Source organism: Lepidochelys kempii, chromosome 10 (assembly GCF_965140285.1).
Source record: "Lepidochelys kempii isolate rLepKem1 chromosome 10, rLepKem1.hap1, whole genome shotgun sequence".
In the NCBI taxonomy this organism is placed as follows: Eukaryota; Metazoa; Chordata; order Testudines; family Cheloniidae; genus Lepidochelys; species Lepidochelys kempii.
In genome coordinates this window covers 7,324,728-7,349,739 of record NC_136389.1, presented here as the reverse complement: position 1 = coordinate 7,349,739, position 25,012 = coordinate 7,324,728, and the positions used below count along the sequence as shown (strand labels likewise).

Genomic DNA, 25,012 nt, shown 5'->3' with positions numbered 1-25,012 from the left:
ATAATTGTGAGTCAGGTGCACCCAAAATCCTGAAATTGGCTTTGAAGTCATGAGATTATGCAGAAGTACTAGATTTGCTGTTCTTTTTATTTGCCTGCTGCTTTTTGAGCCTGTAGGGTGCCCTGGGGGTCACATTCTGATGCTTTCTCCACAGCCGGGAGGGTGAGAAACTTTCTTTTTCTTTCAGAATGAAGGCTGAAGTCACCACATTTCCACTTGCGTCCAGGAGCTGGAGCTTTAGGGAAGACAATAATTACCACGAGACTCGTGACAAAAGCCTGAGAGTTGGCAGCACGGCTTCTGCAGCATCAGAATGCCCTGCGAGGGGCTTCTTTATCAGCATGTCTCTGATGAAGGCTTCCAGCGTGCGTGAGATACTTTAAAAGCTGCCACCATGGCCCCCATTTCTAATCTGGACAGGGAGACGCCTAGAGAGGTTGGGAAAACCCAAAGGTGGTTTCGGAGCACTGTTCATGTGCTTGAAACACAGAAAGAAACTCCAGAAGTCCGGTGCTCTGTGCATTGGTCTGTACGTACGCATCGGAACCCTGTGGCCTTGAGTCAGCAAACACTTGCTTAAGGAGAAGAGGTTTAAGCATGGGCTTAAAATGCTTTGCCGAGCTTGAGCCTCTATGAAGATTAAGCTACAATCCTTCCTTTGCGCTCCCTTCTTCCGCAGCGTTTACAAGCTCAGTCAAAGCCCTGCCACCACCCATGACACAAAACCCACAAACTGCTCCGGGATAGAACCAGTGTTGGCATCTCCTGTGAGACTCAGTATAGCTGGGGTTTTGCTTAAAGCCCCAGTTCCTGGAGGTGACTGCACGAGAAGCTCAGGTTTCTAGCCCTCGGGTAAGGTCACCAACAGTCCCTTATTACAAGGCACGCCCCTTATTTTTGCAGCTCTGTACAAGATTGGGAGTTGCAAAAAGCAGCAAGAAATACCCTGCCGAATGTAGGCGAGGGCTGCTTAGTATAATAATACTGCTTATGGTGATAACTTAGCCACCGTATGAGTGCAACCCTGGCGTTTCAGAGCATAGACCAGAGGTTCTCAACAGGGAGCGGGGGGGCCGAGAGCAGGTTTCAGGGGGTCCTCCAAAATAAACCAGAAAGCAAGGCCGGCTTTCGACTCACTGGGGTCCAGGGCAGAAAGCCGAAGCCCGAGACCCTCCGTGTGGGACTGAAGCTGAAGCCCAAGCAACTTAGCTTCGTGGGGCCCCCTGTGGCTGCAAGGCTTGCAACCCCCTAACGCCGGCTCTGGCTTTTAATCTCCTGGGTAGGCAGAAAACCAGGTGTTGGGGCACAGGTGGGCCAGGGAGGTTTTATAGCATGGGGGGGAGAGGAGGCTAAGAAAGAAAAATGTTGAGAAAACCGGGCACAGACTGTCGCAGTCTTCTGCTTAGCATGCTCAGTGTAAGTGACAGAAGAGGGAGCCCTGTGTGCAGGAGCTAGGGAGGGGCTGAGGACAAGAGGCTTGAGCCTGATGGGGTTGGGGGGCTGGAGGGGCTGATGTGTTCAAGGCAAGGCCTGTTTCTGCCACGTGCCAACAGTCCAGCATGTGAGTCACTACACTGAGCTCAGTGAGATAAGGAAAGCTACATGAGCGGGATTAGGCCAGAGTAAGAGCAGCCCGACTGGGTCAGACCAAAGGTCCATCTAGCCCAGTGTCCTGTCTTCCGACAGTGGCCAGCCAGTGCCAGATGCTTCAGAGGGAAGGACCAGAACTGGGCAAATTATCAAATGATCCATCTTCTGTCATAGTGGGCCAGTCCCAACTTTTGGTAATCAGAGGTTTAGGAGTAATCAGCGCGTGGGTCCCTGACCAATTTGGCTAATAGCCACTGATGGACCGATCTTCCATGAACGCATCTAATTCTTTTCTGAACCCAGTTACACTTTTGGCCTTCACAACATCCCCTGGCAATGAGTTCCACAGGTTGACAGTGCGTTGCGGGAAGAAGGGCTTCCTTATGTTTGTTTTAAACCTGCTGCCTACTCATTTCATTGGGAGACCCCTGCGGGTTGTGTTATGTGAAGGGGTAAATACCACTTCCCGGCTCCTTTTCTCCACCCCTGAAGTGCTTTTATTTTCCCCGCACTCTTTGGGCAAGCAGAGGTTTAGGAGCAATGAGCGCGTGGGTCCCTGAACATCTGGGTCATCAGCGGTAGCTCACGAAAGCTCATGCTCAAATAAATTGGTTAGTCTCTAAGGTGCCACAAATACTCCTTTCCTTTGGGCAGCGTGGGTGTGCGGGGCGGGGATCAGAATCCACCTTCTTTACTGTCCGGCTGCCAAACCTCTTCTCCGGGCACTGGCTCAGACAGGGCTGAGAACTCACTGAGGACTCAGAGGGCAGGAGTGCCCAGCCGCCCCCCTCAGGATCGGGCCCCGCCCCGCCCCGGCTGGGACTCCAAAGACTTGGCAGACCTGGGGCGGGTGCGGGAGAGAAAACTACATCTCCCAGGCACCCCCGCGCCCCGGCGCATGCTCCCAGCAGAGGCCGGACTCGCGAGCCGCTGGCCTTCGCCTCTCCCCCATTGTCTGGTTCGCTTCCCACCGGGGTCGCTGATTGGCTCGGCCGGGCGTCGCTCACCCCCCCCTCCCCACCCCCGCCTCCTCCCGAACGGCCCCTTCCCCGCAGCCCCGCCGCGTCCAGGCTGCGGGCTGGCGGCGCGGGGCCGGCCGGGTGCATGGGGCAGGCGAGCCCGCTGCCTGGCTGGCGTTGCGGGGAGCCCGGCGGCGAGCGCCCAGCCCGGCACCATGATGAAGTTTCGGTTCCGGAGGCAGGGGCACGACCCCCAGCGGGAGAAGCTCAAGCTGGATCTCTTCGCCTTCAACAAGGTGGGCGGGGGGGCGGCGTGGGGCAGGACCCCCCCCCCCCTCTCCCCACCGCCCGGCCCTTCCCGGGGGTGCCCTGAGCCGCCGTGCGGGGCCTCAGCCAGCAGCCCCCCCCCGCGCCTCCATCCCCGCCTTGTTGGGGGGCGCTCGGGGGGTGGGGGGGGCGCTGAGCCGTGGCTCGGGGGCTGCAGGGGGGTCGGGCTGGCTGGGAGCCCAGCGCATGCCGGGGCCGGGGGCTGCTTGCCCTGCGCTCCCGCGCCCTCTCCCCGGGCTGAGCCGGGCTCCGCTGGGGGGCTGCGTTTGCTTCCCCCCCCCTCGGGGCGTCTGTCATCGCTTCTCTCCCCCTCCCCTTTGCCTGCGGGCCCCGGGTGGGGGGTGGGGGGGGGCTGGAGTTGGTTGCAAGAGTGTTTTTCTCGCAGCGCTGCGGGGCTGAGCTCGGCTGCTTGAGGCTGGCCCGGGGGCGCGACTTGCCCCCGTTTGCCTGTGTGCACCGTTGAATTTCGGGTGCGGGGCGGTACCGCGTTGGTGACCAAAGCCGAGCCCCCCCCCCCACTTGTCCACCTCTTCCGCGGGCCACCCGCCCCCCCCCCACCTCCCCTTGCAGGCGTCAGTCTCTGCATGTGCCCTGCACGCTGGCGCGGAACAATAGGGGGGTGCGGGGCGCCCGAGGCGCGCTCGGCCTCCAGCAGATTTACGGGGCCAGTTTTGCCAGCGAAACAGGCGAGCCTGGGGCGGGGAGGGCTCGGGCTCGAAACAGTTAGTTTTCAGTTACTCCTGCCCTCGGACGTGGTCTGGAAACCGGCTCAGGGGCTTTTTGCAGGGGAGGAGATGGAGCTGAAATGGAAATCAGCCCCTGAGCTTCCCTCTGGGGCAGAGGCTGCCAAGTGGCAGGGCTTTTGGCGGCGAAGCTCTGCGGCGAGTTCTCATTGCATCTCGGCAAAGGGGGCTTTAAAAATGCCGAATTCCCTCTGAGCTGTGTGCTCGCTTCCCCTTTGAAGGGGGAGAGCTGTGTCCCTTTGATTTATAGCCCGTTTCATCCTGGACTTTTGTCTCTTTATTGTGCAGGCTTAATAAGCCCGCTGGGATCTTTAAATTAACCTGGTAAGTGACGGGGGGGGGGGGGGGGTGATACAGAAGAAGACCAGGGATCCCAGGAGCAGGCGGTGCTCCGTGTACTCTCCCTGAAAATTACTGACATTTTGTTCCTTCCTTTACGGCCAAACAGGACTCCGCGGTCCTTGGTCTCCTGGCCACAAACACATTTTACGAGGCAGGCAGAAGCCGCCTCTGTAGAAATGCTGTAAATGTGGCTGCACTTCCGCTTTTGCATCTCTCACTGGGTCGCTTTAGGGGCTCCTCAAGCTCCCCGATCTGGGAAGTGGAGTGTGATCCCTGCCCTGGTGCTGCACACACCTGCACTTCCGATCGGCACCGCCTCGGCACAGCTGCGTGTTCTGGGGTTTTTTTAATGGAGATAAATAAAATCTCCCCGCTCGCTTGGGAGTCCATCCCGAACAAGAGCATCAAAGGTTGATGCTTTTTCCGTCCTGTCACTTGCACACTAAAGGAAGGGAGGTCAGTTACACTTTCTCGCTTGTTTAGCTTGGAAGCGAACGCGGCATGATCCTGCCGAAGGAGCCCTACTTGCTTTGTGCAAACATCCGTGCTCGTGGCTTGACAGGCTGTGGGATAGTTGAAGGAAGAATAGGAGGACTTGTGGCCCCTTAGAGACTAACACATTTATTTGAGCATAAGCTTTTGTGAGCTACAGCTCACTTCATAGGATGCATTCAGTGGAAAGAAGGAAGAATGCCTGCTGCTAGGCTGCCCTGGAGTTGTAGGTCACACCTGGCAGCTCTGACCCGATGACTTTGCCTGGCCTTCTCTTCCCAGCCTTGCTCTGTTCTCTAGTGCTTGTCTTTCGGTGTCTCATGGATTGCAGTAATAGTGAAGTAGAGAGCGGGGCCCCAGTGTGCAATCCCGGCCCCAGAGAGCTTGCAGGGTGAGTGGAAAGGGGAAGCCAGCGGAAAGGGGATGACTTGCCCACTGGCACACAGCAGGTCAGTGGCTGAGTTGGGGAATAGAACCCAGGACCCGAATCCCGGTCCGGAGCTCTGTCCACCTCCCATGGGCCTCAGAGCTCTTGCATGTTGTCTGTATGTTTCGCAGGACTCTCAGTTGCCCCATAATGGAAGTAGATCTGGACCTTAGTGGTGAAGATTTTTCCTTGAAAAGCTCATAGTGGGGCTGAAATGGGGATCAAACACCCCTGTCCTGGGGCTCGTCCTGTAGGGTTGTGGGGGTTTTGACCATCTTCTCTTGTGGTGTGTTAATCTGTTCCCAAAGTGAAGCCGTAACTTGCCTAATGAAATAGGGGATGTGAGAAAGCAAGCTCTGGGGACCCACAGACCATGAGGCTTGGCTGCCTAAATGGCCAGGCCACCCGCTCTGTGCTTGGTGGCCCCACACGTCCCATGTCAGGCTGTGGGGTTGTACTAGTGGCTTAGCACACTAGTGCTCCATGTGAATTTAGGCGGCTTTGGAGAGGTGGCTCAAGAACAGCCATAGGTCTAACTGGAGACCGGGATTCAAAGGGGTGTAGTGATGCAGAGGTCTCCCAAACCAGCTAGCTGTGTGTTTTGGACTTGGGAATGTTACTAGCACTTGAGTCCTGTAGCCAATTTGCTGGCTGTTCCGCTGTTTGCTAAAGCTCCCTCCTTAATATGTGGGTCTCCCCAGTGGGGCTGGGGACAAAGCCCCGAAAGATTCGGGTCTGCCCCCAGAGGAGCAAAATACTGGACGCCCATTGACTTGCCGGTGGGTTTCCACCTGCCTTGAATGAAGGATCTGGAGGGAGTCGCAGTAAACAGCAGCTCAGGAAAGAGGGGAAGCTCCACTCTGCGTGATGCTCCGGAATGTGGGGGTGTCTCTAAATGGCCAGGAGCATGGCCAGCTTGGTTGATCTGGGGAGGGCGTGGCCAGCATGATAACTGGCAGGCGTTCAGCACGGGGAGCGCGAGTATGAAGCTGAGCGTGGTCTGAACTGATAGGGACTCCTCTTGTGGTGCTGCATGCTGACAGCTGTAAGCAGATATTGGTTTTATCCATTCCTGTTAGTATAGGAAGGCTTAATGGGCTGCTTGCCCGGAGCTAGCTATAGAATTCCAATGCCAGCAGGCGGCTCACGGAGATGGTATAGATTCACATTTCATAAACAGATGCACAATGGCCATCTCTCGTGCACTGATTATGCTAGCTGTTGTATTTGCAAGGGATTGGATTAGATCTGCCAGGGTCTCTGCCAGATCACCGTGGTCAGGGATGGAATACTAACCAGTTGCTTTAGACGCTGCACTGTCCATGTCAGAAATGGGTCAGCCCAGCCTCTCTGTCTCTGCAGACCTGGGGACAGTTCTGGCTGCTGCTGTAAACCAGTTTGGCCTGGATACCTGTCGCCGGCGCACAGCGACCTCCCTAAAGGGTAGCTTCTGCTACAGAAGCCAGGAAATGCTGTAGGTCAGGGGCAGAGCTGTGGGTCAAATGCAGGGCAGAGCAGTGCACAAGAAGCCATGTGGCCAGTGCAGTTGGTCTCTTGGTATGCTAACTGCCTTCACGTTGAGAGCCTGATCCCGTGGGGTGGGATGGTCTCTCCATCCCCACTGAAGAGCAGGCAAGGGCTCTGTACCTTGCAGGATTGGGATCTGAATTACTCACACGATGGTCTGTGATGTCCTGAACTTTGACCAGTCCTTGCGGATACAGATGTCTGCATTGCCTGTACATGGAGCCCCATTAGTCCCCTCCCCAAGCAGGTTAAGCTACAAACCCTAGGAGGTCACTTCATGGTTAGGGTTTTGAACTGGATGTCACTGGATTAAGGGCTGCAAAATCCTGGCTGAGAGTTACAACCTCCAGGTCTGTCCCTCACTGAGGCTGTCTCCTTCCTGAGGCTCCTTGCAAGTGCTGGGCTTAAAAAGGGAAGAAGGGCTGTCAGCGGTGGCAAGTTTCTCTCGGGGCTGGGCCCAGAGCATTAGAGAGAGAGGCCTGGACTCATCAATGCTTGCAGACATCTGTAAAGGAATCCAGATGACTCTGAGGCCGAGCTCGGGCACCCATCCTAAACCGCTTGGACAATCAGTGAGTTTATATCATCCCATCCTGCAGCCCTGACATCAGTTTGTGTTTACAGAACCTTTGTATTCATGGTAAGGCTGCAGATGGGAATAATTCCAACTTTGCCCATGGAACAGCTGCACCAGTGCTGACCCCGAAGTGCAGGCAAGGACGTGAACAGGGCTGTGCTGGAAGAGCTACGTGAGGGTTACTCTCACTTGTAATTGAGGCAAATGCCAATTGGCTCAGTTGGAGCAAACCCAGGCGCTGTGCTTCGGAGCCGCATTGGTGTTGCTGACCTCGGGTGCCTGGATTAGGGTTATTGCTAAATGCAAACTAGGCATGGGCACTCTTGCTCTTCTTGTTCTTCTTGCAGCTTTAAAGGGTTGGAAATAGTCGGGTGAAACTTTTCAGTCAAATAGCTTATTTGCCCCCAAACGCTCCAGGCAACTGAAACTATTTGTGAATTTGAATAGTTTTGGCTGAATTAAAAAAAAGAAAATCACAACAGTTCATTTTGATACTTTGCCAGCCAAGCGTTTAACTTTTCACTCTGAAACACTGGTATGTAGAAATGGAAGTAGATTGGTTTAATTTTTTTTAAGGGTAGATGTGGTGGCTTTTTTGGGTCAAACAAAACATTTCGCTCAACCCAAACAATGTTTGGTTGCTGAAAAACCCAAACGTTCCAGGCTGGGTTTGACCCAAAGGAAAACTTTGTTCGATTCTGCCACCCGACTGAAAAATCAACTTGCTCATGTCTAGTTGGGAGGCCCAATGCGGCTTTCTCTGTGGAAACCGCAGGGCACGGAGACCTTTGTTCAGTTTGAATAAGGGCTACAAAGATACAGTGGTGTAGGTGCGCTGCTGTGAGGATGCTCTAAGCCAGTGGTCCTCAAAGTTTTGTACTGGTGACCCCTTTCACACAGCAAGCCTCTGACTGCAACCCCCCGCCCCCGTATAAATTAAAAACACTTGTTTATATATTTAACACCATTATCAATACTGGAGGCAAAGCGGGGTTTGGGGTGGAGACTGACTGCTCGCGACCCCGCCATGAAATAACCTCGCGATCCCCTGAGGGGTCCCGACCCCCAGTTTGAGAACCCCTGCTCTAAGCCCACAGGAGAAAGCTCTCCCATCGGCTTAATGCCACCTCTGCAGGAGGCCGAATGCAGCCTGCTCTGCGAAACTACAGGGCAAAGAGACGTTCCTTCACTTTTGAGTAACTTGTCTCCCTCTATCAAGTAAGAGATGAGTACAAATGGATAGTCTGGTTGGGAGCACGTGTGGCTAATAACATGTTATGGCCCCGTCACACGTTGGACGCCAGCCGGCCCTGTCCACGGTGGACGGAATACCACCTAGCTATGACATAACGCCGATCAGTAGATCTCGAGGTGCTTGACGAAGGAAGGTAAGTCTCCTCCCCGTTTCCAGGGGCCTGCTCGCCTTCTGGGATGGCTGGTGGAAGCAGATGGCTAAATATTTCCCAACCCTGGCTGAGGGGGGGCCACTGATGTGGTCCCATTCCACATGCATGCTGAAGTGCTGACTCAACCCATGCTGTGTACAGACAGCTGTAGCGCGGCTGGCCCTGTGTCGTGTGGCCATTTGCCTCGCCCGTGGTATAGGCAGGCCTCTGTAATTGGTGACACGGGGCCTGATCCTGCGGACGATTCTGGTCATAGCACTTACTGCTTGGCTCGTCTCAGGAGGAGCGTCTGCAGGATTGGGGGTGTGATTTTTACCTTGGTATTCAACCAGAGACGTTCAAGGCTGTTGCAAGCTGCAGGGGTGGGGGAGCATGGTGCCGTTCTTGAGTCCCTGGGCGGTTACTCCTGTGCTTGGGCAGTGGTTTTGTCCTGTGCTGGGGAGGCATGGCGAGAGCAAGGTCGCTCTGCGGGCTTGCTGTGGGTGCAGGACTTGTACGTGGCCGGGGTCTCTGTGCTGCAGCAGGAACTTGCTGAGGAGCAGCTCTGAGCTGCGTTCTGATCCGCTGAGCGCTTTGGGATAGGATCGTCCACCTGACTTCTATTAAGACGTTCCCCCCTCCCCACCTTCTCAGCTTGCCTGAAATCTGACTTGTATCTGCTGTAACTAGGCCCAGAGCTTGCGTGCCAGATACAGCTCCTGGGGACGTCGTCTGGCGTGGCCGGGAGGGAGGGGATGTGCTGTAATATGGGCTTGGGTCATAGAGAATAGCTCATTAAGCTGTCGCTCCGACGAGGAGTTTGAAAGCTCTCTGTGGATTTAGTGGCAGAAGGAAGATGTTGGGGAGGGGGCGTGTTAATAGTGGAGGCTTGTAGCAGGATTAATTCACTAACCTTTCACCCTGGAGACCTGTCAGTTAACAAGTAAAATGCGCTGCCTCTGAATCTGATCCCTCGAGGTCACCGACTCTCACGCTCACTGCATAACTCAGGCAGCCCGTGCACGAGACCGGGCACTGGAGTGGCAGGTACCTCTGATAGCCGTTCCGCTGGCACCCACGGCTCCTTGCTGGCACTCGCATGCACCATGCCTACAGCTCTCCTCTTCCTCTCGCTGTCTCCGAGAAGTGCAGAGTTGTCTGACTGCAGACCTACCCTTCCAATACCAGTTGGGGGGTGGGCCCCTGATCCGTGGGGAGAAGAGCATCTCACGGGCAGTGACAGATCCTGGTTCCAGCTGTAGGACCAGTGATCTTCCCAAAGAAGCTGTGTTTCTGCACGGCCCAGTGGCTCAACTCTTTTAGCCTCGTCAAAACACAAGACCGGCTCAGTCCCTTTGGGGTGCTTGACAGCTCCCAGAAATCTGTAACTCACCAGAGCTTGGGCTAAGTAAACTACAGATGCCGACACCTGGGGAGGGAGTTGGTGGCACTGGGTGTCTCAGTGTGTGTGGTATCGGGCGGGGCGGGGGGGTGTTTGTAGATCCTCTAGCTTGTCAGCTCACCTCCCTCCTATCGGACCTATTGATCTGCTTTGGTCCTTCTTGTTGCCCTAGGTCATACTCATGGCCGTGCTCCCACAAAGTCATGAGTGATGTAATCTGACTCCCCAGTGTTGTTCCATCACACCGGGGTGAGAAGCAAGTGACTTGAGCCCTATAGCTATTTTCTGCTATATTTTTGAACCTATATTCAAGATGGCTTAATCAGCAATGGTGCTCCTATAAAGGAGGCCTGACTATGGGGAACTAGCTCTTTATCATGTTAATTGGCAACAGAATGAAAAGGGTCGGCATGACTCTGAGGTGGCCGCTCATCCTGGTGCACTCGCTAGTCTAGAGAATGGTGCATGGGTTATGGAAGAAGGAATGTCTTGAGGATGGAGTGATGGCCACTTGTAAGCAGGTACTTTAAAGGGATCTGTTGTCAGAACTTCATCTCCGTTCTGGTTCTGAAAAATTGTTAAAAAACCCCCATAAGAATGGCCCTACTGGGTCAGAGCAAGGGTCCATCTAATCCAGTATCCTGTCTTCTGACAGTGACCAATGCCAGGTGCTCCAGGGGAATGAACAGAACAGGTAGTCATCAAGTGATCCATCCCCTGTCACCCATTCCCAGCTTCTGGCAAACAGAGGCTAGGGACACCATTCCTGCCCATCCTGGCTAATAGCCATTGGTGGACTCTCTCCTCCATGATTTTATCTAGTTCTTTTTTGAACCCTATTATGGTCTTGGCCTTCACAACATCCTCTGGTAAGGAGTTCCACAGGTTGACTGTGCATTGTGTGAAGAAATACTTCCTTTTGTTTGTTTTAAACCTGCTGCCTATTAATTTCATTCGGTGACCCCCTAGTTCTTGTGTTATGAGAAGTAGTTACAGTATCTACTTTCTCTACACCAGTCATGATTTTATAGACCTCAATCATATCTCCCCTTAGCTGTCTCTTTTCCAAGGGGAGATATGATTGTTCTGGCCAGTTATGAATTTCTGAAGATCCTCTTTCAAAGTAACCCAGCTCCAAAGCAGCTAGAAATGCAATGCCTCGTTTTCAAGCAGATGGGTAACTCCTGACCAGAAGAATGCACTGCATCTTGTCCAAGTGGGGCCTGGTGATGGCAGCAGCCCTGTGCCAAGACTCTAGTTTGTCAGTTGTTGGCTGTAAAAGCGACCACAAAGAATGGTTCGAGAACAGAACTAGGCAGAGGAACACAAACTGTGGAATGCAACCAGACAAGAGGAAATAGCTCTTTCCCTGAAAGGCTTTGTATGAAACCAGACAAGGGGAATGGGGGAGGCCATGCTAATTACAGGCGTGAGGCCCCCCCCCCCCCGACTCCTGCTGTAATATTTGGAGTAGTTATAATCGGACTCTCCTTGGGTGTCGTGGTGACAAGTACAGTGAGAACTGGATCTGCTTGAGCAGGATGGGCCTGTGAGCTTTGGTAAGCTCTCTCCAGACTTGTCATGGATTGTCCTGGTGCTGCGGTATTCTTCAGATGTGTAAAGTGCTCGAATATTTAGCCCTCCTGATGGTTCTTCCTAAGCTCCCTAGAAAGATGCACAAAGTATTGTACCCTTGGTTCAGTGTTGCGTCCCCTTAGTGGCTCAATGACCAACTAGAGCAGTGTTTCTCAATGACCAGGCTGTGGACCGGAGCTGCTTCCTGAGATCTCCCTGACACCGTTTAGGAAGGCAGCAAACAGGTCCCAGGTATCAAAAAGATTGAGAAAAATGGAACGAGAGGACTGTTTGCAAGCTGGCTGACAGCACAGAAAATCTGACCCGCTGGCCCTCTGACAATGACGAATCCCTGGCCAGATGGGGACAATCCCAACTGCATGCTTGGCCTCGACAAGTTCTTTATTAATTGGAATGTTCATAGTTCCTCCTGGTTGGAGGGCTTCAAAGCACTCTAGCTTCCTCCAGCTGAGGAAACACCATCGCCACTCAGAGGGCCAAACAGGTCTACACACCCTCCTCAGGTCATGTACAGATCTGTGACAGGGCCAGGAATTTAATGTAGCAGCTCCATCTCCTGCCTTGATGTCTGAGTTCAGTACCAGATGCAGCTGATGTTCCCTCCCTATCATTATTGTTCCTCTGGCTGGAGTGGGGAGTAGCCATCTGAGTGGCTGCCATGAACTCATCTTCCAAACAGGGTGGGCTGGGAATCTGGTGTCTGTAGGAAAATGGGGAAGAGCTAATTAATTAGCTTCTGTAAGGAATTCTGTAGCTGGAAATGAGGCAGCAGGCCCCACCCATTGGCTGCTTCCTGGGTTCCTAGTTATCCCAGGACAGTGATCTGAGATTTGAGTAATTAAACCAGGGTGAGACATGCAGATGTCTGTCAAACAGCCGTGCACCTGCCATACCTAGCTCACTTAATTGGTCTGTGGAAACCCATCCAAAAAGAGCACACCCGTGCAAGGGAAGAGCTCGGAGCAGCTGGAGCGTGAGATAAAAATAAAGTGTGTTTGCTGCTGATGGCTCGTAATAAACCAAATCTTCAGCTCCCAGTGGGAGGCGGTTTGAGAGGTGGGAGCATTGGATTTTGGGAGCTGGGAGAAACATAAAATGAGAGATGGCTAACGTCAATGTGTGTGTGGTAGGGGGCAAGATACTAATCTGCTGCTCGTTGTAGCTCAGAGAAACATAAGGAAGTACTATATGCATCTGCAGTATGTCCTGCTTTAGGTTGAAAGGGAAAGGTTGTCTCCTGGCCCGGCAGGTTGATTGTCTGGGAATACTCTATGGCAGAGGTGGGCAAACTACGGCCAGTGGGCTGGATCTGGCCCTCCAGCCGTTTTAATCTGGCCCTTAAGTTCCTGCTGGGGAGCGGGGTCTGGGGCTGCTCCGCATGGCTTCTGGAAGCAGTGGCATGGCCCCACTCCGGCTCCTACGCATAGGAGCTACCCCTGCAGGTCCCATTGGCCAGGAGCTGCAGGGGCAGTGCCTGCGGACGGGGCAGCGCACAGAGCCGCCTGGCTGCACCTCCGTGTAGGAGCCGGAGAGGGGACGTGCCGCTACTTCTGGGAGCCGCTTGAGGTAAGCACTGCCTGGAGTCTGCACCCCTGACCCATTCCAGTGCCGCAACCCCCTGCCCCAGCCCTGATTCCCTTCCCACCCTCCAAACCCCTCAATCCCAGCCTGGAGCACCCTCCTGCATCCCAGCCCTACCCCAGAGCCTGCACCCCAACTGGAGTCCTAACTCCCCCTGTTCCCCATGCCCCAGCCCTGAGCCCCCTCCTGCCCTCTGAACCCCTCGATCCCAGCATGGAGCACCCTCCTGCACCCCAAACCCCTCATCCCCACCCCGAGCCTGCACTCCCAGGCGGAGCCCTCACCCCCCTTGCACCCCAACCCCAATTTTGTGAGCATTCATGGCCAGCCATACAATTTCTATACCCAGATGTGGCCATCAGGCCAAAAAGTTTGCCCACCCCTGCTCTATGCAGTGATGTATCTTAGGGGCATATATGAGCACCTTGCAGTCTTCTGTGCATCTGTCCTTGCACGTAGGGAAATATTAATGACCATTTTATAGGTAAAAAGAAAAGGACTTGTGGCACCTTAGAGACTAACAAATTTATTTGAGCATGAGCTTTGTTTGTTAGTCTCTAAGGTGCCACAAGTCCTCCTTTTCTTTTTGCGGATACAGACTAATATGGCTGCTCCTCTGAAACCTGTCATTTTATAGGTGGTGCACAGGCTAAGTGACTTGCCCAAGGTTGTACAGGAAGTCTGTAGCAGAGCAAGGAGTTGAACCTGGGTCTTCTGGGGCCTAACCACTGTGTGCCATTCCCCTCCAGGGGAGTTGGAGGTGAAGCCTCTGGTTACAGAGGGAACTGCATACCCATTTTATTTCAGTGGTGATACCAAATCCTTTCTGTCCTGTGTGGGCTCAGGGGATCCCATAGCCCTTGATGTAGGAGAATTGTGAATGTTTCCCTTCCATTCACCCCTTGTGACTGTGCCGTGTCTTGTTGGGAACAATGAATTATTTCCTTGTGCAAGGGACTTGGGAGAGCTGGGTTGAATTTCTTGCACTCATGCTGTCCTATGACCTTGGGCACGTCAACCTCCTCTCTACGCCGCTGTTCCCGACCTAGACGGTGGGTGACGCTTCCCCTGTGAGAAAGGGTGTTGAGGGCTGTAAATGTCACTCGCTACTTATGAGTAGCTCGTTGGTGTCCTACACTGGCTACCTCCAGCCCATGTGTTTGAGCTCCTCTTCTGGCAAAACAGTTGAGTAGTTAAAGACTGTCCTGGCTCAGCCACTTACTCGCTTTGAGACCTTTGGCAAGTCACTTAGCCCGTCTTTGGTGTATCCTCATTTACAGAATGGAGACCCACATCCCAGAGGGGCTGGGGGCGAACTGATAGCTGCAAAGCACTAGAGACCCTTGGATGGAAGGTGCAGAGGGAGTGTGGTTTGTACAGTGCCCTGGGGCTGAATGGCGGGTCTGCTGGCTCTAGTCTAGCTCCAAGGAGCCTGCATTCCAAACCCTTGCTTCATACTCGGTGACTCCTCTGGCTTGCAGAGGATACAACTCCTGTCCCCTTCTTCCTCCCATGGACTGTGTCTTCAGCGTAGGCCAGCACTAGGGACAGTGGGTGCAGTACTGACTCTGAGCACTAGCAGCAGAAACCATGTTAATAGCTGATGCTGCAGAATCTGTTTTCCTTGGTGTCATCCAAGCAGTCACCAGGCCCTGCTCTACTTAGCTTAAGAAATCGGGGTGGCTTGACAGCAGGGAGCCTAGAGCTGTCTGGCTTGGTGATGACAGGCTAACTGTACACATGTGTCCCACAGGAGGAGTAACATTGGCACCCAAGTCTTTCGAAGCTATCTGATTGCTATCTTTTAGGGTGGGAGAGAGGGCACATGTGTCCTACTCCCTGGATCGCCTTTGCCTGACTGCTGTTCACTGGAACTCTCCACTTGAGAATGTGGCAAACTTTAGTGCTGGCCCCAGCCCTGTTCCCAGGAGAATTTTGGCGATATCACGTCCAGTGCATCCTCAAGAGCAAGGTGACAAGGTATCCCTTTGTCCAGGGTGTGAAGCCCCTGCTGGCATACAGACCCAGTCCCCAAACCTGGCCTTCATCGGGCTAGAGCATTAAGTTGTTCCCATGGCATTTCAGTCTTTCCACTAACCTTGTGTGTGGTGCTGTTTCAGAATATCCTGCACGTAAGGAGATCTGTGGGTCTCTAAATGCCAGAATAGGCCCAGCAGCCACTAGCAAATCAGCGGTTTTACGATTCGTACTTACCATGACGAGATCCCGAGTCTGTTCTGTGTTGCTACTTTGCAGAGTAACCATGTGGGGCTGAGATTTCGGGGAACCTAGTTGCTTGTGCTGCAGCTGGTGTCTGTGCAGGGCATGGTCTTCAGAACAAGTGGTGTGTTTAAGATGGGGCTGATCACTGATTTCTCAAGGGTTTTTGCCAAGCCATCCTCTGACAGGTTTCTGGTAAACTTCTCCCACTACCTCTCAAGCTGCCTTGTTATAATCTGATCGTGTATTTAAAAATTTAGTTGTTCTTGGACTGTAAGTTTACCAAAAAAAAACGTTTCTGGCCTTTCTTTTGTACAAGAGCATCCTCTAGTCTGGTCCTCATCTAACTCCCCGCTACGTACTGTTGGAGAAAATACTTTTGCTTTAAAAGGGGCACTTGGCTGCTGTGGGTGACAGATGTTCCACGAGGAAGCAGGCGATTAAGATCTGCTAAGTGAACGCAAGAGTTGAGTCTGTGTGTGGAAGGTGCAGTTGGGAAGATCCTACAGGCCATATGGTGGTGGTATGGCTATGTCTACGCTACAAACTATGTCAGCAAAACGTATGTCACTCAGGGGTGTGACTATGCCACCACCCCCGAGCGATGTAAGTTCCACCGACATAAGCGTTCGTGTGCATGGCACCATGTCGGTGGGACAGCGTCTGCCACTTGCGAAGGTGGGTTTTTTATGCCCACAGGAGAGCTCTCTCCCATCGGCATAGAGCGTCTTCACCAGACGCACCGCAGTGGCATAGCTGGCTGCAGTGTCACTGTACGTAGAGGCATGGCCTTAGTCCTAGAGACAGTTGCGAAGCACTGGGGAGAGCCTTCTGTGTGAGGTGCCTTGGAAATGCCAAGTATTAAATGCCCCTGCTTGGTGAGATGGGTCCTGCCCGTGAGCATTAGGGAAAGGGGTGCTGGAGGCAGAATGAGCTTCCTTCACTCGGGGTAGGAGGAATTAACCGGGCTGTATGCTGCGCCTGTAATAGGGTCTCTTGCTGACATCGCTTCCTGGATAACTTGTCCGTTATGAACACTTTTGATGCAAAAACATCCTCTGTTTCTCTGAGTTGGCAGGTGACTGAAGTTCATCCAATAATCTAGATCCAGTTGCTAAGAGGAGTCCTCCCTTTAGCCAGCCCTTATGCTGGGCTGTCCCCTAGCTCTGGTTGCGGGTACCTAGTAGAAGGCCCATATCCCACTGCCCACCTCTGCTTGGCTGCAGGGGACTCCATTCTGTGGGTAAGGAATATATTCCCTGGGTGGTCGCGTTCAGAGCTGCACACGGATTGCCAAGTGGCTGTGAGGGGAAGCGGGGAGTGTTTGCTGAGTGAGATCTAAGATTCATTCTCTTCCTGTACTGTGCTCAGATTGACCCTGACACTTGAGAGATATAGCTGGAATTCGGATGCTTGCATGTTGGTCCTGAAAAAAACAAAACAAAAACCCAGTCCTTGGATGGAGCGCTGCTGGGACTGCTCAGGGGAGGTGGGAGGGAGCGGTTGCTCCAGGCGGCTCTTCCAGCCAAGCCTGATTAGTCTTTTCTCTTCTTCCTCCCTTCCACTTCTCCTAAAACCATGGCCTTCCAGGAGGCCGCTGGGGTGGGAGCGACGCGAAGGGAGGCTGCACCTGCACTGTGTGGGCTGCGTCGACTCTTATTAACCTTCCTGAAAGGAAGCTGTGGCCAGCAATAGAAGACTGCCAGCTGTCTAAGGAGTGGTGCTGTCTATCCAGTGCTGGGAATCCCCGCTGCAAAGATCAGGCTGGGGCCGGAGCCGCGGCGAATCCAGCGCTGCCTCCCGGTTACAGCGCATGCAGGCCGTTCAAAAGGCCTCGATGAAGTCAGTGGGACGCACAGTGATTAGCGCCCCCCCCCCCACCACCACCAGGGACGTCCCGGGACTCGGTAGCTGCAAGGAGTCTTGAGCCGTGGCTCTTAAATTTGGCTGCCGGTTACAAGCTGTGGGGAGATTGGACCTACTGTCTCCCTGTCATGGTCCTGCCAGTCTGTGTCTGGGGCAAGGCCTGCTTCCCACGTTCTGGACCCTGTCAAGCCCAGTGGGCCCTGATCCTTGGCTGAGCCCTGTAGGGGTCGTCACAACACAGGTCCCTCTCTGAGGAGTGGGGAAGGCGACATCTGGCCGTTTTCAGACAATGCCACGGCTCAGGCTTGGCCAAGGGCTCGGAATGTTAGGTGAGGCTGTAGCCCATGTGGCCCTTGCCCAGCCCACCGGGGCAATGGGGCAACAGAACTGCCTGGCGCCGCTGCCATACCCTAGTAAAAAGACTTTCAGGCAGGTGCTCAAGGGGGAGTCGGTCTCCGAGCAGCAAGTGAGCGTGAGGCCCTCCCCCTTCTCCCCAGCATTGCAGGGAAGGGTGGCACGTAAATTGCGAGATCTTCGTGGGCCCCGTAAATAGGGATGCCACGGAATGTCTTTTGTGCGCGCGCTGTCCAAGCCCGTGGAGGCAGCTCCGGGCGAAGGCTTTGGGATGGGCCCTGAGCCGCCACCGTCTCCGTGGGCTCATAGCGAGTCAGTCTCGCACCGCTGAACTCCGTGGTGTGTGACGCTGTCCCGTTTCTTCGTCTTCCTCCTAGACTGTGGAACATGGGTTCCCCAACCAGCCGAGCTCTCTGGCCTACGACCCCAAGCTGCGAATTATGGCCGTTGGCACCAAATCGGGAGCTGTGAAAATGTATCCTCTCTGGGCCTCTCTCTCGTGGGACTCTCTGGAGAAGGGCGGAAGGTAAGGTCGCCTCCTGCCAGCTGGGGGGCAAACTTGCTGTAGCTCGTGGGCCACCATCCAGCTACGCACGGGCCTGATATGGCTGCTGCACATGGCTCCGGGGTTGTGTTGGTCTCATTCAAACTCTTTGGCTAATTGTGGACGCTGGCTTGGTCTGCCCTGTTCCCCTTGGTAGGTGCTAACTAAGCATTTCATATGGTGTCTCAAAATACCTTGCCGGCCAAGCAGCTGGGACCTGGGGGGCGGTGATCCAGCCTTGGCGCAGATAGAAGCATTTCTTACAGGCTTGGGAAGGTGTTGGGACCATTCTACGCTTGGGCTGTATTTCAGCCCAGCCCACTGCGGTTCCAGGATCAGTATGGCAGCTGATCTCGTCACAGTAGCTCATCTGCAGCTTTGAAAACTGGAATCTCTGGCTGAAAGCCTGTTGTGTTGGTTGGGACAGCGTGGTTTCTTGTCCCATGAAATAGCTTCGAGTAGCGTGAGCTTCCCAGCGGATGTCCTGGGGCTCGGCCCCTGGCTGACTGCATTGTCCAGAGGAGAGTGAAAAGTCAGGCTTATGGCACAGAACTTTCAGTTACTTTTCTTGTCTCTGCAAAATCTCACAGCCATGATTGCAACCAAGCTTAAGGCCTGGATTAACTGCTTCCCTTCTGTGCCCGCCCAGGGCCGAAGGCTGCAGAGCATGTAGTTCTGAAGGACTCTGCATAGCCCTCCTGGAAGCATGGCTAGGCTGTGTCTTGAGCATTGTAACCCACTGCGAATGGGTGTGTTCTTGCTGTACATGTGAGTTTGCTACTACCTGGCTTCTTGTGGGTGTGGGTTGTTTATACATATCTAAAACTTGGAAAACATGGGTGCTGTTCTGTTCCCACCTTTTTTGGCAGGTGAGCGTGGAGGGGATGGGGATGGAGCAGAGTGGCTCGAGGTGGGTGGGAGGACAGCCAGTATCTGGGTAAGGCATATGTGTGGAGAGGGTGTAGATCTTAACCTACTACCTCTCCAGCTGTCTACATTGGAGATAGTGGTTGGAGCACAGAACTGGAGCCCAGGACCTCCTAGCTCTGACAGATCCCTTCATTCATGGGTCCTCGCTTGTGCCTCTAGTTTCCCCATCTGTTAAACAGGGATGATGGTGTTTACCTCCTTCCCAGGGGTGTTGTTCCATAAGGGTTAGTCACCACACCTTGGGGATGGGAAGTGAAGTCATGGCTGCATGGGCCAAGTTTGAGGTTGGGGTGGGGAAGGCTGCTTGTGCTCCAGAGAGGGTGCGTGGGTGGGAGCGCCTGCCCTCTCCCTGCATGGGTGTTGCTGAAAATAGGTCTTGCCAAGATTCCAGCCTCTGCAATCAGCTGCCTGTGCGGAGCAGTGACTCAGAGTTGATCCTCCAGCTCTCAGCAGGAGCATAGCTTTTTCCTCATCTAGCAGGGTGGGTGATGTTTCCGACTCAGTGCATCGCAACTGGCCCTCTGATAAATAGCCCAGTGGCCGCATATGGGCCTTGGCTTGGCAAAGTGGTTCTAGAAACGAGTTTGTGGGTAGGGGCAGACGTGGAGGCAGTGACCAAAAGGCAGCCTCGCATCTGATACCAGTGAGCCGAGCCTCGCCTCACCCGAGCTGTGCCATGCTGTCCTCTCCTCCTGCTAGGCTAGCGCATCTGCCTACAAATGTGGTGGAAGTGGCTTTCCCACCATGCTGCTACTTTCTGCCTTTAATGGACGGGGTAAAACAGTGTCCCTGTGAGCCAAAGGGGCAGCTTCGCTCTTGGATCTCCTTCAAGCGTGGCAAACCAAACGCCTCTCTGCGGCCCCTCACTTCAAGCACAAGCCTGCTCCATTAGCATGACCTGGTTATAGCTTGTCCTGGGCATCAGGGATCTCTTCATGGAGAGCCAAATCCAGTGCCAAGATGGATCTCTGCAGCAGCTGGGCTGTCTGACTCTGTGTGAGTGTGTGTTGGACGGCCGAGTAGAGGATAAATCCAACTCCTCGTTTCCAAAGGGTGGGGAAGGAAACAGCTGAACTTGCTCAATCTTCAAAAAATACGGAATGTGAGTTATGAAGGGGGGAGTCCTCCGCTCCTAGTAGACATGGTGTCATAGCTCACCATGGAGCGGTGCCCCGGGGAAACTGACATTCCCGGATCCTGCTGGTGGCTTGCAATAGGGAGAGCGTACATGCTCGCGCTCCTCCTCTGCTGGAGGCTTCCTCGCCGCTTGCCTCCAGCTCTCTTCGCGCTGCCGTGATACCATTCATTTCCTCTTGCCAATGGCAAGTCGGGATTGAGCAGTGATGCAGGCTGGGGAGAAGGAGCAGATGTGTGTGTTTCTTCCTCCTCCTCCTTCCTCCAACAAACCTTCAGCCTAGGGGTTTATTTAAGGAACACAAACTGCAGGTTGAGGATGGCAAATTGCAGAGGTGGCTGGGGAGAGCAGGGCTGGTGGACACACACTGGGCCAGCTGCTGTCTGGGGTGCCAGGTGTTTGGTGTTTAAAGCTCCTTGACTGGTGTTTGCCTTTTTTGTTCTTCCACCTCTGCAAACAATCAGTGAGGAACGTAAGCCTTGAATGGGGACCCTAGCCCGCCAAGTGGGCCTACTAGAAGCTGTAGGGGTCCCTCCCCCCTGATCAAATAGGGCAGAGTTATTAGACAGCAAGATCTGGTGGATAAGGTACTGAGCTGGAGCTCTGGGTTCTACATAGATTGGCAGGACTTTGGGGCAGGAACTGTGGGGGTTTTTTTGTTCTGTTTGTACAGGGCCTAGGACAGTGGGGTGCTGACCCATGGCGGTCTCATAAATGCTACACTGATACAAATAATAAATGTGTCCATGCATGGAACGTACGAGTATATGTCCAATTAGGAGCTGGATTTCTCTCTGCAGTTTAAGCTGGACGTACATGTATTTTTTCAATCAGTTAAATGCTGAGGCCCGCTCGGGCTCGGACAACATTTCTTAGCAAATAAGCTGTTTTGGTTTGTTTTTTTTCTCCAGTGCAGAGAAAAGACTCCTCTCTAGAGGCAAGACATGGGCCCAAACCCCAGGCTTAGAAATGGGGTGTCTGCATGCGGTCTACCAGCGCATCTCGGCGAGATGCCGCTCTGCGTTTGTTTTTATTACTGTTGTCTGGGAGCCCCAGTAATGGACCAGTATGCCCTGGACAGCAGCCTAGTGACTTGGGCTGGTGTTTTCAGGGAATCAGGACGCAGCCTTATAGGGAACCCTTTGGGAAAGGAGCCTCGGAGCTGGGAAAGGAGCCTCGGAGCTGGGAAAGGCCAACTGGCTGCCCCTGAATCGAGCATCTGTCTTGAGCTGTGGTGGGCGGGAGGAGCTGCCCCATTGTATCCAGGGCATCCTTAACCAATCTGCTCCACGTAGCCAAAGGCACTCAGAGGAGAGGGGAGCTGGCAAGTTCTGCGAGGCCTGGCAGAGAGCGTCCTTTGTTGCTAGCTGTGTGGGGAGACTTCAGAGGGCTCGCTGGCTGCAGGCCAGGAATCAATTTGTCCCAGGGGTTTTGAGGCCCTGTTCTCCGGGCTCCGCTCCGCAGGAATGCGAGGGGGCGTTTGTCGGAAATCGGTCGGACGTGCCGGACAGGGCGAGGTGCAGAGCTGGCCCTGTCCTGGCTGTAGAATCTCCTCCCGGCGTCGCTGCTGGTGGCTGTGTCCATGGGGCCGCTCTGCACGGGGTGGGGGGGAGGAAATCGAAGAGCCAGGCGCTGTGTGCGCACCCGAGAGGGGCTCCCTTTATTCAGCGTCCTAGCACAAAGCTGGCATTTTTTTCCATTGTTCACCAGGTCTGAATGCCGGCCCAGCTGCGATGTCACTGGCCACGCAGCCCAGAAGATGGCTCTGTTTGTCCCCGCAGCGGAGAGCTTAGTTGACAGGCACAACAGACTCTGTGTGTGTGTTGGCACCAATCTGCTGCCCTGGCAACTCCCTCCCCCATCCCATGCCCCAGTTATACAAAACTGACCTAGGAGCACAGATGCTTGTACAGGTAGAGTTTAGCTCTGTAGAAACTCCTCTGGCCTGGCCTGAGTTGTTCCTTACTTGATGGGGGAATAAAACGTTCCCTTCCTCAGGAGTTGTACTTGGGCTGGTCCACGTTAACCATACGTGTACTGGTGGCAGTTGCCCGACTGGCATGCAAATAGCCATCGGGATGGTAAGCGCCTTGGGGCAGGGACCGTCTCTGTTCTGTGCCGTGCACCCCTGTGGGGTGATGCACAGTAACAGTGCCTTTTCCTCTCGCTCCATCCTGGTTATGATAGCAGCGTAGAAGCGCCTCTCTTCACTGCCTGAGGAAAGCCAGTGTTGCCAGGTCATGTAGCCTGTATCTGAAGCTATTGCTTTTGACGGGGCTGGCTAGAGCTGCTTTAGCATCGGCTGGGTGGATTGTACCCAGCAAGGAATAGCCTCAGTTGGGTAAGACTGAACCAGTGGCAGTGGATAACTTAGACAAAGTGAGTGGCTTCCCGTTCCCCTTTCTCCCGATCTCCAAGCCCACTTCTCCACGGGAGCAAGAGCTCGGTCCGGGAGGGTCAGCACCTGCTAGCTCAGAGCCACTGGCGGAAGCAGGATCCTAACTAACAGGCGGCACTGTCTGTTTCCTTCCCTTTTGTTTTAAACCTGCTGCTTATCAATTGAATTGGGACCCCTGCTTCCCGTGTCATGTGAAGGGGAAGATAATGCTTCCCTGTTTGCTTTCTCCACCCCAGTCATGATTTTATAGACCTCTATCTCAGCCCCTTCCCCCCTCCTCCCCACAGTTGTCTGTTCCAAGCTGAATGGTCCCAGGCTCTTCAGTCTCTCCTTCTATGGAAGCTGTTCCATCCCCCTGATCGTTTTTGTTGCCCTTCTCTGTCCCTTTTCCAGTTTGAGGGGGCGACCAGGTCTGCCTGCAGTATTCAAAGCATCAGTGTCCCATGGATTTATACAGTGGCATTTTATGTACTAGTTTGTCTGTCCCTTTCTTAATGGTTCCGAACATCCCGTTCCCTTTTTTGACTGCCGCTGCATACTGAGCAGACGTTTTCAGAGAACTCTCCACCATGACTCAAAGATCTTTCTTGTGTGGTAACAGCTGACTTGGACCCCATCATTTTGTATGTATAGTTTTGGAAAAAAATAATCCCATGTGTATTACTTTGCAATTAGCAACAGTCAATTTCGTCTGCCATTTTGTTGCCCATTTTTGAGAGAGCCCTTTCATAACTCCTAGCAGTCAGCTTTGGACTTACAAAATTACTCAAGATAGTTATCATCTGCAAATGTTACCACCTCACTGTCTACGCCTCTTTCCAGATCATTTATGAATCTGTTGACCACCACTGGTCCCAGTTCAGATCCTTGGGGGATGCAGCTATTTACCTCTCTCCACTGTGAAAACTGACCATTTATTCCTACCCTTTTTTCCTATCTTTTAACCAGTTACTGATCCATAAGGGGGCCTTCACTCATATCCCATGACTGCTTACTTTTTGTTTAAGAGTCTTTGGTGGAGGACCTTGTCAAAGGCTTTCTGAAAGTCCAAGTACATCATATCCACTGGATCACCCTTGTCCACATGTTTGACCCCATCAAAGAATTCTAATAGATTGGTGAGGCATGATTTCCCTTTACAAAAACTCTTGACTCTTGTCCAACAAATTGTGGTTATCTTACGTCTGATAATTCTGTCCTTTATTATAGTTTCAGTCAATTTCTTAGTACCAATAGGTTTACTGGCTTGTAATTGCCTTTTTTTTTTTTTCTTAAATCTGCATTACGTTTGCTGTCCTGCAGTTATCTGGTACAGAGGCTGATTTAAGCAATAGGTTACATACCACAGTTAGTAGTTCTTCAATTTCATATTTGAGTGCCTTCAGAACTGTCGGGTGAATCCCATCTGGTCCTGGTGACTTGTTGCTGTTTAATTGGCCGATTTGGTTCCAAAACCATCTGTTCCTCCTGGGTCTGCCAAAGCAACGAGCTGCGTATGCTGAAATGCAGGGGTCTGGTTTTCACTTGGACTGGCTCCCTAGGAGACTTGGGTTCCGGATTCCCCTCCTCCCACAGCAACTCCGCTTTAGAAAGCGGCAGCCCCCCTGCCACAGACTCCTCCAAGGGCTTGTTCTACATCAGGGGTTGGCAACCTTCGGCCTGCCAGGGTAATCCGCTGGCGGGCCACAGGACATTTTGTTTACGTTGGACAGTCCGCAGGCGCAGCTCCCAGTGGCCGGGAATGGCGAACTGCGGCCACTGGGAGCTTCGGGGGGCTGTGCCTGCCGACGGTCCAATGTAAACAAAATGTCTCGCGGCCCGCCAGCGGATTACCCTGACGGGCCATGTGCCGAAGGCTGCCAGCCCCTGTTCTACATCTTCCAGCAGGGTTCCAGTGAAGGGCTGGAACTGGGCAAGCTAATTGCATCCCAGTGCTTGTTGGAGAGGCCATAGATTGTCTAGCTCCTTAATTTGCCTGCTGAATAAACTCTGGTGGCTGTTGCATGTGAAAGGAGCAAACTGTAGTTGGGGTGTGCTGCCTCGGCCATGTGACTTTAATTCTCTAGCACACTGACTTTCAGCCTGTGGTCTGTGGATCCCTGGGAGGTCTGCAGACTGCCTAAGGTTCCCAAAGGGGTCCATGCCTCCATTTGAAAATGTTTAGGGGTTTGCAAATGAAAAGATTGAAAACCACTGATTTAGCAAAATCTTGTGCAGCTGAAGCCCTGCACGCTGCTGTGAAAATTTACGCCTTCATGGCCAGACAACTTTGCCTCAAAATAGGCTGTGATCTGTAGGATTCTCTATAGACAAGTTCAGATCAACAGTGTGGGGATATCTACTGACAACAGACAATGGTACAGTACGGCTTCTGTCAGTTACTAAACACACAGTCCTTCCCCTGGATGACTGTTAAGCTCCTTCTGCAGAGAGAGGCAACGAAGTCTCCCCCGGTCGCGGTTGGGGAATGGGTGTTTGGATCAACGCTTCATCGCTGGCATCCAGGGATTGAAGGCACTAGGGCTAAGTGTTCTGCCCAAGGCCGTGCAGCAGTGACTTCAGCACTCGGAGAGAAAGCCCTCTATGGGGGTCCTATGGATGACTCTCCAACTCTACG

The 25,012-nt window shown here is 53.5% G+C and overlaps 1 protein-coding gene across 1 annotated transcript in view; it reads left to right on the top strand.

Moving 5' to 3' along the window:
- Positions 1–2,612: 2,612 nt before the first annotated feature.
- Positions 2,613–25,012, top strand: part of LLGL1 (LLGL scribble cell polarity complex component 1) — a 72,727-nt gene continuing 50,327 nt past the window's right edge. Inside the window, exons 1-2 of the mRNA XM_073361811.2 lie at positions 2,613–2,845; positions 17,766–17,863. Of these exons, the coding sequence (XP_073217912.1) occupies positions 2,765–2,845; positions 17,766–17,863 (179 nt within the window). The 5' untranslated portion in view covers positions 2,613–2,764. The remainder of the gene's footprint in view (positions 2,846–17,765; positions 17,864–25,012) is intronic.